This window comes from Podarcis liolepis (assembly GCF_965112155.1).
Source record: "Podarcis liolepis genome assembly, chromosome: 10".
NCBI classification, from domain to species: Eukaryota; Metazoa; Chordata; class Lepidosauria; order Squamata; family Lacertidae; genus Podarcis; species Podarcis liolepis.
In genome coordinates this window covers 8,824,152-8,837,876 of record NC_139562.1, presented here as the reverse complement: position 1 = coordinate 8,837,876, position 13,725 = coordinate 8,824,152, and the positions used below count along the sequence as shown (strand labels likewise).

Here is a 13,725-nt window from a genome sequence, read left to right as displayed (position 1 = left end):
AAGGTAAACGGCGTTTCCGTGCGCTGCTCTGGTTCGCCAGAAGCGGCTTAGTCCTGCTGGCCACATGACCCGGAAGCTGTACGCCGGCTCCCTCGGCCAATAAAGCGAGATGAGTGTTGCAACCCCAGAGTCGGCCACAGCTGGTCAGGAGTCCCTTTATCTTTACTTCAAATGGGAGCTGTTGGTTGGGCATATATTGGGCAAGGCAATGCCTCAAGTAAACTGCACCCAAGCCATTAAGGACTTTATATACCAATTGCAACCCTGGAAAAGACCCTGATGTTGGGAAAGATGAAGGGCACAAGGAGAAGGGGACGACAGAGGACGAGATGGTTGGACAGTGTTCTCGAAGCTGCCAGCATGAGTTTGACCAAACTGCGGGAGGCAGTGGAAGACAGGAGGGCCTGGTGTGCTCTGGTCCAGGGGGTCATGAAGAGTCAGACATGACTAAATGACTAAACAACAACGCAACCCTATGCATTTACTAGGAGCAGGAACGTTGCAACAAGTGTTGAAAACGACCCCAAATGGAAAGTGTCTTTGTGACCCTCGTGAAGAGGAACTTGGAATGAGGCAAGTGGGTCATCTGAGCCCTCGAGGAATGTGTTAGGAAAGACCCAAATCCGGGTTTGGCTTTCTTTGCTGACCCATCCACCGAAATTGCTTCCCACCGATCTACATGATCTGCTGCTGCTTTCAATGTGGGGTGGAACGCCTCAGGTAGGACTTGGGGGAAGGGAGGAAAACAGGCTCTGTTTGAATTTTGCCGTGAACCCAATTTGCCCTTCCTGGAATGACACAGGGGCTGAAATGCAACTCTCCTTCAAAACGAACACTTTACCGAAATGTTGCAATGCAAACGTCCAACCACATTTCAAGAGGAAGTGTGCATAGATTGGTGAAAATAACAAAAATGCACCTTGCAAGCCAACGTGCACAGACAAATGTTTATGTGAGGGGAAATGCACACTGAGGCATTTTTTTTTAAAAAAAAGAAGACAAAACAAATTGCAAAACTGACACCTATATGTGGAAAACTAAAATTAAGACTGAAGAAACCCGGGAACTGAAAGAAATTGACGTGCTTGTCTACTCCAAGCATCAGAGGGTCTTGTTATCTGTTGAGAACCACCTGGGACAAAGGAGGGTTATTTTATTCATTTCTCCTCCTCCTGCGAGGGAAATTCTGCTCCTAAGAGAGGCCTGACGGAAGACACCCATTATTTCACAGCTGAATCTTGCCCTGCAGGGGAGCGAAGGAAGGTGAGGGAAAGGAAATTGCTATTGTGATTGTGGGAATACCCCCAGAACACCCCAAATAACTGTGGGGTTAGGCAGTTCTGGAGGATTTCACGAGGGTCTGTTTCAAAACGCAATTGGCGCTTGTCGTTAGCGATTATTTCCGACAACGGTTATGTCCCTGCGAAAATCAGACCTGCAGACTTCCTGACTTGGCTGCCGGAAAAGATGATATCACAGCTGCCATAATGAGCTGAAAGACACTCGATTCACACGCTTGAAACTCAACTCACAAGGGAACACAGGGGCAGGAGGGAGGGTACTGGAAACTGGGAGCCCCCATAACTGTACTTTACCCGCTGTCTATTTTTAGCTGAATTGTAGGACTAACCTGCTGGGCATTGCATCAAGCACTTTGCAGAGTGCACCCTGCAAATATTTAAGTCCTAAAAATCCCAGCTGGATGGGGTTTTTTTAGTCGATACCGACAATTCAGAGCTTGTTCTGGCGGCTTTCAAACCACCCATTTAAAGTTAAAATGTGAATCCATTCCCATATGCAAATACAATGGCTGAGATAGGTACCTGGCCGCTGTAACCACACCCAGTTGGATTGCTGCAAGTGTGTGGCATGCGGGGCAATCCTTGAAGAGTGTCTGGAATCTGCAGAATGCCACAAGCAGTTTGCTATCTGGAGCAGCGAGGAGGTGGGATCTCGCTGATTCAAGGTGCTGCTACTAGCATGGACAGCTTGGGACCAACTAGCCTGAGTGTTAAAATCTACTCAGGAGGGTTTTGCTGGTGTTCAGGCATAATCAGTAAGCTTTGCGTATTGATTTCCACATTAGTTGAACTTTTAAAGGTCACTTGTAATAATATGCATAAGGTTTTAAAACTGGATAGTTAAGAGTGTGAGATTCTGTGGACAAGTATAAATAAGTAAAAAAAAATTGGAACCAGGAGGAGGAGTTGGAGGGAAGTCAATTAAGATGTATGATTTTGATTGTGATGTTCTTTGGGGGGTTTTTTATTGTATTTTTGTTATCATAAAATTAATAAATTGTATGCAAAAGAGGGGGGGATTGCTTTTTCCAGGGTAGTGGAGATGGCAAAGAAGGGACTCGTGGCCAGGTGGCGGCAGCAGTGAGTAAAGTATGAGGCCAACCGGGGAGCTATCACAGCCTAACAATTTTAAGAAACTGAACACTGAGCATTGTTTAAACTTGAGGGTTGCAGAAAACGATCCAAAAGGGAAAGCACTGTTATGTACTGAAGTTCTCACCCTGGGCCAGCAGGGGGATACTGTAGATAGTTATGCAAATGAAGGATCGCAAGTGACGTTCAGTGATTGGATAGTTACAGAATATGGTTACTGTTGCATTCTAGTGGAGCTCTATATATGCAGGCTGACTGAGCTCCTCAGTTCAGTTCTGTTCCAGCTTACAAATAAAGAGCTGCTTTGGAAGAATCGCTGTGTCGTCTGATATGTTCGCCCACAACTTAACACGCACTATTTATCTCCCCAGGATAAATAGTGCTTTTTCCCCCCCAAGGAGAGGAGCTCCATAAAATTCTAATCATATGAGACCACCAAAAAGAGACGCCTTGGGAGGTACTTACACATGGCGTGGATTGGTTCAAGGTCAAAATGATTGCCTGGTCTTCTGGTGGCACCGCTTTTTCACAAACAATCTAGGGAAAAAACAGACACCAAAAAGGCTGAACGAATTCCCATGGAATGGGGGGGGGGGGGAGAGAAACAGCATCTCTAGCGAAAACAAAGGCTGTCCACAAATGCAAACCTCTGGCCTCACCCTTGTTCGGCTCTGCAGGGAAATAACGCAGGTGGAGCCCAGAGAGAAAAGTCCTGAGAGCACTTTACTGAGCAAGCTGAACAAAAACGGTGTATAATTTGAAGGGGGAAAGGAACGGAAAGGTTTCACCTGTCTTCCTCCCGGCCTTGTACATAGCAGGGAGACCTTCAACCAAAACACACAGGGGAAAAACTCCCTCAGAAGGAAGCAGAGAGTTAAAGGATATACTGCTTTGGGCTGAGCCCAGGGTACCTTGGTCTGGGCTACGAAAGAAGTATCGGGAAACGCGACGGGGGGCTGCGGAGAGGCTGAGGGGGTCTTCCTTGTGACTGAAGTCCCAGAACTTGAACTGGGCGGTGGTGGAACCGCTCCCGCCGTATGCGTGGCTGTGCTGCCCGCAGTCCCCCCAAGTTCTTTCGTTGTCGCTGTTCTCGTTGTTGACTCGGCTTTCTTTGGCTTCTCTGTGGGCGTTGCAGCAGGGACGACGGCCTTGGTTGTAGATTTCTCTGTTGTAGGAGCAACAGTGGTGACGCTTCCTGAACCTGGCGTGGTGCCTGAGCTCTTCCCTGTTTAAAAAGAAAAAAGCCGGGGTGAGGAAAATCAGCACTCCCTCCTAATTATTATTATTATCTAATTGATTTTTGAATTTTATTGTTATTCATGTTTTCATACTTGCAGATAGGTAGCTGTGTTGGTCTGCCATAGTCAAAATAAAAAAATTCCTTCCAGTAGCACCTTCAAGACCAACTAAGTTAGTTCTTGGTATGAGCTTTCGTGTGCATGCACACTTCTTCAGATACACTGAAACCGAAGTTGCCAGATTCTTCTATATATTGAGAAGGTGGGGAGGGGTATTACTCAGAAGGGTGGTGGGAATGGGAGATTGGCAGATAGCTGAGATGAGCCTGTTGACGACTCTTAATGACTGTAATAGGTCTTACAGGAAAAGGCAAGGGGTGAGAAGGTGAGAAATGGCTTAGTCATGTATAATGAGATAAGAATCCAATGTCTCTGTTCAGACCAGGTCTCTCCATGGTTTTAAGTTTGGTAATGAGTTGCAATTCAGCAGCTTCTCTTTCCAGTCTATTTCTGAAATTCCTTTGTAGTAAAACAAACATACATACTTTGTAGTATGTTTTCATACTGTATTTAATGCTGCTTTTATAATTAAGTGTTTAAAAGTGTTTAAATTTGTTGTTAGCCGCCCTGAGCCCGGTTTTTCAACCGGAAAGGGTGGGGTATACATAAAATATTATTATTAGCAAAACCACAACTTCCATGGTCAGTTTTCTTTTTCACCCGAGAACGAGGCAGGGATTTTTCTGAATAAAGCACCTTGCAGTCTGGGCTCACAGCCACCTTTCACACTGGCGTCCCTTCCGCTGCAGCTGTTGAACTCTCAGCCCCATGGGAGGGCGTTCCACAGGGTGGGCGCCACTACCAAGAAGGCCCTCTTTTGACAAAGGGTGGTATATAAATTTAACTAATAAATAACAGCAACCACCACCACCACTGCTGCCAGCCAGTGTGGACAGCACTAGACTAGATGGGCCAAGGATCTGAGTACAGTACCTGGAGTGGCAGCAGCTGAACTGCCTGGCTTCAGAGTCAGGGCACTTGTCGTCACAATGCCAGAGTGTGGCGTCGAGGCCACTGCTTTTGACCCAACGCCTGTCAAGGACGTTGTCGTCTCTCGGGGGGCCGCAGGTGTAGTTTTGGTCGACGCCGCTACAGTTGTAGAGGGCGGTTGGGGGGTGGTTGCAGCAACTGTGGTGACAGGAGATCCCTTGACTCCACTTGAAGTTGTGTCTGTGGGTTTATTAGTGGTCCTCGTGGGTGTACTCAGTGGGGGGCTTCCTGCAGTTGTCGAGACAGTGCTTTTGGCTATAGTAGCAGAGACGGTGGTCTTCAGGGTCGTCGCGATCGCCGGAGGAGGAGCGGTACTTCCAGGGGTTACGGTGGTGGACTTAGCACTGCTTGTGGGCGTCACCGGCGTGCCACTCATGGTTCCAGCTACGGTAGTTCCTAAAAAGACCCAGAGAGTTAGGCATGTTTTGGAAACGGTTAACTTGTTCTCTTTCCCCCACCCCCACAACCTTCTGAAGGACATAATCATCACTAACACCGTTTACTAAGCAGAGGCTGGGTAGGCCTATGCCATGGATGCTTCAGTAGAGATTCCTGCAGAAGATCCTTGCAGGATCAGGCCAATGCCCATCTAGATCCTAGTTCCACAGCGGCCAACCAGGCATCCCTGCGAGCAGGACCTCACAACAGATCTCTCTTGGCGTGCAATTCCCAGCAACTGGTATAAACAATTGGCTTACATGCTGCCAGCTACCCTGGGATAACCGTTGCTCCCAAGCTCTGATTGGTTCATCTATTCAACATGTGAGATAGAGGCTGAAACAACAAGCTATGAGCCAACGCATAGTCAGTGCAAGGAGAATCATAAACCACTTTTTCTGTCTGAGGGCCACATGGACAAGCACCCAAGGGCCACACATGCCAGGGGTGAGTAGGGCCAGAGGGGAAAAATGGGCGGAGCAATGGATGCAAATATTGCACACACACTCTTTATCCTCCATCCAGCCAAGCGGCAGCTAAAAAAGCCAATGCAATTCTGGGCTGCATCAATAGGAGTATAGCATCTAGATCAAGGGAAGTAATAGTGCCACTGTATTCTGCTCTGGTCAGACCTCACCTGGAGTACTGTGTCCAGTTCTGGGCACCACAATTCAAGAAGGACACTGACAAACTGGAACGTGTCCAGAGGAGGGCAACCGAAATGGTCAAAGGCCTGGAAACGATGCCTTATGAGGAACGGCTAAGGGAGCTGGGCATGTTTAGCCTGGAGAAGAGGAGGTTAAGGGGTGATATGATAGCCATGTTCAAATATATAAAAGGATGTCACATAGAAGAGGGAGAAAGGTTGTTTTCTGCTGCTCCAGAGAAGCGGACACGGAGCAATGGATCCAAACTACAAGAAAGAAGATTCCACCTAAACATTAGGAAGAACTTCCTGACAGTAAGAGCTGTTCAACAGTGGAATTTGCTGCCAAGGAGTGTGGTGGAGTCTCCTACTTTGGAGGTCTTTAAGCAGAGGCTTGACAACCATATGTCAGGAGTGCTCTGATGGTGTTTCCTGCTTGGCAGGGGGTTGGACTCGATGGCCCTTGTGGTCTCTTCCAACTCTATGATTCTATGATTCTAAGCAAGGAGCATGTTCAAGGGCACATTCCAGTCAGGCAAAAAACATTTGGGGTGCAAAGGAGGGTCAGTGGGGGGCCAGTTAGACGGGCTGGGTGACTCAAATCTGGCCCCTGGGCTTCTGTATCCCAAGCTTTGTGCTTGCACTTTGAATTTGATCCTGGCCTACGAGACACACAGATTTCCTCTAGTTCCGATTGAGATTCTGAACTGCTGGTTGCGAGTCAGGATAGAGCAGTTATACCTAGAGGCAAGCTTTCACTATTGGTTGGTTTGTTTGGGTATTTTATTAGAACAATCTCATCCAGAAAGAAATTAGTGATAAAGGAAAAGGAAAAACAAATTCTGAAAAAGAAAGGGGCAAAAGTGATACAGTAGGTAAAATCTATACATTTCCTATAGAGAAAAATGTTATACTCCTGATACAACTCTGGTTATTCATAACGTATTACATTCTGTATAAACTCATTCCAAATACAGTGGTACCTCGGGTTACATACGCTTCAAGTTACAGACGCTTCAGGTTACAGACTCCGCTAACCCAGAAATATTACCTCGGGTTAAGAACTTTGCTTCAGGATGAGAACAGAAATCGCATGGCGGTGGCTCAGCGGCAGCAGCAGGCCCCATTAGCTAAAGTGGTGCTTCAGGTTAGGAACAGTTTCAGGTTAAGAACGGACCTCCGGAACGAATTAAGTACCTGAGGTACCACTGTATTATAAATATTTCTATTTAAGGCCATATTGGAGCAGAACACCAAAGACTTAAAAACAAAACAAAAACAAATGCAAGAAAGGAAAAGGACTCGTCTCATTCCCTCCTCCACCTTCATCTGAGCCATTTAGGGGGTCGTCTTGCATCGCGTTCCTGATTCTTGTCTTGGGGCCATTTCCTATCTGGGCAACTTCCTTCTACGTCCAGCCACCTTTGGTGACACGGCGCTTAAGGCTGGCTCAGAGTCTATTAATAGCAGGAAAGGGAAATGCAAAAGAATAACTTTGGGAGGAGCAGGAGGGGGGGACACCCTGCCCAGCCCGTCCTGAGCCTGCTTGCACCAATGTCAGTGGCATGGAGCCATAGAGGTGGTGGGACGTGAGGCAGAGCTGTCTGAGGAACCACTGACACTCCTGAGTGTGGGGACTGCAAGCCGGGCTTTGGGAAATCCCTTTCTCCCCCTCTGCAGCCTTTTCCGATTAAGCGGGAGCAAGGGGTTAAAGGAATCAAAGGCTTCTCCCTGGACTCTCTCAAGGGCAGCTGAGGTATGAGGGAGACTGTGAAGAAGGGAAGGTCCCAGAGTTGTATTTCTCCACTTGCTGGATTTTTTAAAAAAATTGCTCGCCGTAAGCAAGGGAAGCAATGAATCTCACCAAAATAAAAATCTGGTCAGAAGCAGAGCTTTCCTGCTGTTGCAAACAAACCTCCAAGTTGTCTGAAGATGCCTAGTTTGCTCAGCACAAATTGCCTATGTAAAAATGCATCGTTTGAAGGGATATTGCGTTGCAAAAATGTATGCGCTTGCGAAAATTGCAGGCAGAAATAGGCATCTTAGGAGAATTTTGCAGTAAAACGGTGATGACTTTTCAGGAGGACTTTAAAAAGGCAAATAAATCACAAACCGACATGGAAATGTTAGAGACTGGATCTAAGGTCAGAAAAACGGGAAACCGAAATTAAGATATTTGCGCATCTCTAGGTCCAAGTTTCTTTCCTCCCTTGACGGGTCACCAGGGCAGGGTTAACTGACGGTGCTTTGGCCTTTGAGCTGAAGATAATAAACGCTTGTCTTTGCTGCCAGGCAGAGGTTAAAACCATTCTCAAAACCCACAGGCAGTTCTTGCTCCCTATCGCACACAAACCTCCGAGGGGACAAGCTGTTTGAGGATGTGTTGCTTGCTCTGCTCCCAAGGCGCTGGCTAGATAAAAATAATTTTCTGGCTCGGGCCAAGCGGATGGAGGAACTCTGCCTCCTGCTCTTATCAACCCGGCCCAGACGAGGCCAAGAAGGGTAACAGGTTTGTGACGGGCCTTGCTCTATGAGATAGCTGGGCCAGAGGGCGGCTGGGACAAAGGCTTCTAGCCTAGTCTGGGACGGGATCGATGGCTGGCAGGGAAATAAACGTTCACGAAAAGCACCATATGGTAGCCTTGGAAACCTAGGGCCCGTTTGCCAGACACAGAGCTCTCATTCTCAGTTGAAAATGTCTCGAGGAAGGGCCTTAGTGGTTGAGAAGAAGAGGAGTTTGGATTTGATATCCCGCTTTGTCACTACCCGAAGGAGTCTCAAAGTGGCTAACATTCTCCTTTCCCTTCCTTCCCCACAACAAACACTCTGTGAGGTGAGTGGGGCTGAGAGACTTCAGAGAAGTGAGACGAGCCCAAGGTCACCCAGCAGCTGCATGTGGAGGAGCAGGGAAGCGAGCCCGGTTCATCAGATTACGAGTCCACCATTCTTCACCACTACACCACACTGGCTCTCTAAGCATCTCTTGAGCATCCCCCAGCAACTCCAATTAGAGCTGGGGACCCAGTCTGAAACCCTGGGAAGCTGCTTCCAGTAGTCCTGTAATGTCAGTGTCCTGTCAACATCTAGGAGCCTGTAGGTTCTCCATCCTGACTTGAAGGACCATCACCTTGCAGGGCTTGGGGAGGTCTCTGCTTTGAGAATTGGAAGAGTCATGGTGCATCAGAAGAGACAATACTGATGGTCTGATAAAAGAGGCTGCCTTATCATGAGTCAGAACATGGATCCAGCTAGTTCAGTATCTCCTACACCTATTGGCAGGGGATGTCCTGGATTTCAGGCAGGGGAGCCTCTCACAACCCAACCTGGAGATACCAGGAGTTGAACTTGGAGAGCCAGTGTGCTGTAGTGGTTAAGAGCAGAGGACTCGTAATTTGGGGAACCGGGTTCGCTTTCCCGCTCCTCCACATGCAGCTGCTGGGTGACCTTGGGCCAGTCACACTTCTCTGAAGTCTCTCAGCCTCACTCACCTCACAGAGTGTTTGTTGTGGGGGAGGAAGGGAAAGGAGATTGTGAGCCGCTTTGAGATTCTTTTGGGGAGTGATAAAGTGGGATATCAAATCCAAACTCCTCCTCTTCTTCTCCTTGTACATGTCAAAGCAGATGCTCTAACACTGAACTGCGAACCACCAGTAGAATTGCAGTGTGGCATCTTCCTTTAATGGCAGCTCAGTCCCTGCTGATTTTCGGTTCCAAGAAAGCTAAAGGATGTTCCTATAAATTACCGCTGGGCAGGGCTGATGCCCGAAGCTGAACAAAGACACCCTCTTTTTTTTTTTTTTTTGCCAAGTTCTTCCAGGCTGCCAGAAACAGATTTGCAAAGGTTGAGCACACCATTTAATTTGAGGGATTTGAACCACAAAAGATGCCCTTTTAGTACTGGGTTAGCTTCTCACTCTGCATACCTTTTGCTTCAAACTTGAAAGCCGGTGAGGGGGGGGGAGAAAGATTACTATTTTTAAAATGAAGCTAACTATTGACTTGCTAGTGAGCCGGCTGTAACATTGACCTCGTATATTCGAGTCGCAAGAAAAAAACCTCTCAGTCATGAGTCTTATGAGACAATTGAAAATATACTGTAGTAAAGACCAGATGTTTTGGCTGGCAAATTCATAGTCACGTAAGAAATTTGCCCCTTCCTCATTTCAAGGAAAGTTAAAGCTATGGTTTTCCCAGTAGTGATGTATGGAAGTGAGAACTGGACCATAAAGAAGGCTGATCACCTGGATGCTTTTGAATTGTGGTGCTGGAGGAGACTCTTGAGAGTCCCATGGACTGCAAGAAGATCAAACCTCTCCATTCTTAAGGAAATCAGCCCTGAGTACTCCCTGGAAGGACAAATCGTGAAGCTGAGGCTACAATACAAGAGAAGACTCCCTGGAAAAGACCCTGATGTTGGGAAACATGGAGGGCACAAGGAGAAGGGGACGACGGAAGATGAGATGGTTGGACAGTGTTCTCAAAGCTACCAGCATGAGTTTGACCAAACTGGTAGAGCCAGTGGAAGACAGGAGTGCCTGGCGTGCTCTGGTCCATGGAGTCACGAAGAGTCGGACACGACTAAATGACTAAACAACAACAACAACAACATTTCAAGGAGCGCTTTTTCATGAAGGTTACTTCCTGATAGGAGTTCGTTGTGAAATTGGTATCTATTTATTTTATTTAATTCTTCTGTATACAGTCATACCTTGGATCTTGAACGCCTTGGCTCCCAAACAAACCGGCTCCCGAATAATCAAAACCTGGAAGTGACCGTTTTAGTTTGCGAACTGTTTTTGGAAGCCGAACATCCGACTGGGCTTCTGATTGGCTGCAGGAGCTTCCTGCAACCAATCAGAAGCCATGCTTTGGTTTGCAAACATTTTGAAAGTCAAACGGAGTTCTGGAATGGATTCCGTTCAACTTCCAAGGTACGACTGTACTGCCTTTCACTCGTAGATCTCAGGGCAGTTCCCAACATAGAATTACAATACAAAAACCACAAAATATGTAATAAAAACAAGAACTACAGCAGCAAATCAATATCCCCCCCCCCCATCACACAAAACATTTAAAAGGGCATAATTCTCAAAATGCTAAGGCGTACTCATTTCTCATTTCAACTGGATTTCCCCTCACCACACAAAATCCAATTAATTCAAAATAACCCGCTATGCATCTGCAAGTTTGCTAAAGGTAAAGAGACCCCTGACCGTTAGATCCAGTCATGGCCGACTCTGGGGTTGCAGTGCTCATCTCGCTTTATTGGCCGAGGGAGCTGGTGTACAGCTTCCAGGTCATGTGGCCAGCAGGACTAAGCCGCTTCTGGCGAACCAGAGCAGTGCACGGAAACGCCATTTACCTTCCCGCCGGAGCGGTACCTGTTTATCTACTTGCACTTTGACGTGCTTTTGAACTGCTAGGTTGGCAGGAGCAGGGACCGAGCAACAGGAGCTCACCCCATTGCGGGGATTCGAACCGCCGACCTTCTGATTGGCAAGTTCTAGGCTCTGTGGTTTAACCCACAGCGCCACCCGCATCCCGCAAGTTTGCTGGTGAGCTTTAATTTCGTATCTTTGGCGGGGGGTGATGTTTCGTTGAGGGTTCTATGGGAAGGGACAGCTAAGTCAAGCTGCAACATCTGTTTTGAACCAGCCATCCCTTCTCTTCCTGCCCAACAGTTCCTCTCTCATTTCCTGAGCTATGTGAGTTGGTTTTTTCCATATCTCTCACCGCGGACGATTTTCCAGGTTTTCCTGGAAAATTGTTCATGGAGAACAGCTTGCGGGTGGGGGGCAAAAGGTGTATTTATCCAGCGTGCTCCTTTTGAACAGATGTGCGAGAAATTTTTCTTCTGTGTGTGCTGGACAAGCTTTCTGGGTTGCCCCCCCCTTGAACCGCTCCATTGGGTGGATTTCAGATGCCGCCTTTCTCTGCTGGAAAAACGATTTGCTCTGTCACCTTGCCGAACTTCAGCTTCCCCTGCCTTACTATCTCATGAAGCAAACAAAATTATTGTGAGGAAAGAAAGCAGCTTGATGGAGAGAGGCTGCAGCCTTGAGGCCTTTTTAGTTCAGAGAAGTTCGTAAGATTATGCCTGGCCTGGAAAAAGCGGGCGAGGGAAGTTTGTCTCCCTCTCTCACAACGCTAGAAATTGTGGACGTCTCATGATGCTGAACGTCAGAAAGATCCAGGGCAGTTAAAATAAAGTACTCCTTTATGCGGCGCGTAGGAACTTGCTCCCACAGGAGACAAAGATGGCCACCAATTTAGATGGCCTTGAAAGAGAATTAGGGGGCTACAAGAGATGACTGGGGAGACCTGGCCAGATGGGCAGGGTATAAATAGTAAAATAAATAATAATAATAATAATAATAATAATAATAATAATAATAATAATAATAATAACAACTACTACTATGCTCTGCCTCCACAGCTGGAGCTAGTACTGCTTTCTCCCAGTGAGCTTCATGACTGGATGGAGATTCGAACCCTGATCTCCCAGGTCCTAGTCCAACACTCTAACAACGACACCCCCCTGGCTTCCTAGAGTCCTTCTGCTGGGGGGGGGGCAGCTCCATAAATTGAGCAGGTAAATAAATACGGGGAAAGCAAAATTTCACTTAGAGAAGGATGTGAAATATTTTCCTTGAAGCTTGAATCTGTTTTATTCCGGATTGTTTAATCTGATGATTTAATGTGTTATAAACTGCTTTGAGGTTTCTTTTCTTTAAAATATAAAGCAGTACAGACATACTTCGGGTTACAGGTGCGCCAAAACCCAGAATTACTGGAACTGGTTACTTCTGGGTTTCGGAGGTTGCGCTTGCGCAGAAGCGCCAAATTGCAACCTGCACGTGCGCAGACGTGGTGCTGTGGGTTGCGAACGTGCCTCCCGCACGGATCACGTTCGCAACCTGAGCGTCCACTGTATATAAATGAAATAAAGAAGAAGAAGAAGAAGAAGAAGAAGAAGAAGAAGAAGAAGAAATTTAACTGAGAAAAAAACAGTGCCTAGATATTCCGTTGTGGCCACCGCAACCTAGCTTTAAGGTGCCATTTGACAATTAGCTAATACAGTGGTACCTCAGGTTACAAACACTTCAGGTTACAGACTCCGCTAACCTGGAAGTAGTACCTTGGGTTAAGAACTTTACTTCAGGGTGGGAACAGAAATCACGTGGCGGCAGCGGGAGGTCCCATTAGCTAAAGTGGTACCTCAGGTTAAGAACAGTTTCAGGTTAAGAACGGACCTCCGGAACGAATTAAGTTCTTAACCAGAGGTACCACTGGTTTCAAACACTGCTGTGCTCTAACAATGCTTTTGAATCCCTTGTGGGGCAACCCTGAGCACCAGCCCTTTGCAAAACAGGGCAACTTATTTTTGTGTTCTGCAGAGTCCTGTTCCAATACAATGCAAGGGGAACAATACAACGTCGCCCAGTTATGCAATCATATCTCTGCCATCGGCTCAAAGGCTTTTTGTGTGAGATGGTCTTTAAATAGCTTTGAATGGGAGAAAGCGGGGAGCGCTGGCATTCTCCACCCTTAAAAGAATGGGAGACTCTCCCCCGCCTGCCAAACCTCCCTTCTGGTTCGTGGATGCTGGGAAGCTCCACTGTGAATACCCTTTGTTTAAATCAATGCAATTCTTGGACAAATGAAAATAGGAGACCCGGTTGTCAAAGGGCAAGGTGGAGACCCACAGGGGCTGATACGACCTCTTTCTCCCAACTTAAAGGCAGTCTTGGGGTTCCCCAATTTGGGAACAGAGGCACAGGGCTGGTAGACGGGAATAATTCTCTTCCTCATAGTGCCCCCAACAATTTAAATCCCCTTCCCATTGGGCAACGGGACAGGGAAGATAGGTGCAATATTGGGATGAGGAATCACAGAATTGCTCACTTGGAACGGGCTCAGAGGGTCATCTAGTCCAACCCCCTGCAATGTGGGAATCTCA

The 13,725-nt window shown here is 47.2% G+C and overlaps 1 protein-coding gene and 1 long non-coding RNA gene across 5 annotated transcripts in view; one reads left to right on the top strand and one right to left on the bottom strand.

The window, feature by feature from the left end:
• PODXL (podocalyxin like) overlaps positions 1-13,725 on the bottom strand; it is a 73,109-nt gene that overhangs the window by 19,016 nt on the left and 40,368 nt on the right. For all 4 annotated transcript variants that reach the window (XR_014516130.1, XR_014516131.1, XM_083461403.1 and 1 more), the window contains exons 2-4: positions 4,625-5,077; positions 3,305-3,618; positions 2,859-2,930 (exon numbers count right to left, since the gene is read on the bottom strand). Coding sequence is in view for 2 of the 4 variants with exons in the window: in XM_083461403.1 (XP_083317529.1) it covers positions 2,859-2,930; positions 3,305-3,618; positions 4,625-5,077 (839 nt within the window). In the remaining 2 variants the exon portion in view is untranslated. The remainder of the gene's footprint in view (positions 1-2,858; positions 2,931-3,304; positions 3,619-4,624; positions 5,078-13,725) is intronic.
• The window catches only part of LOC310687082, a 52,223-nt gene that overhangs the window by 8,485 nt on the left and 30,013 nt on the right, over positions 1-13,725 (top strand). The window lies entirely within an intron of this gene.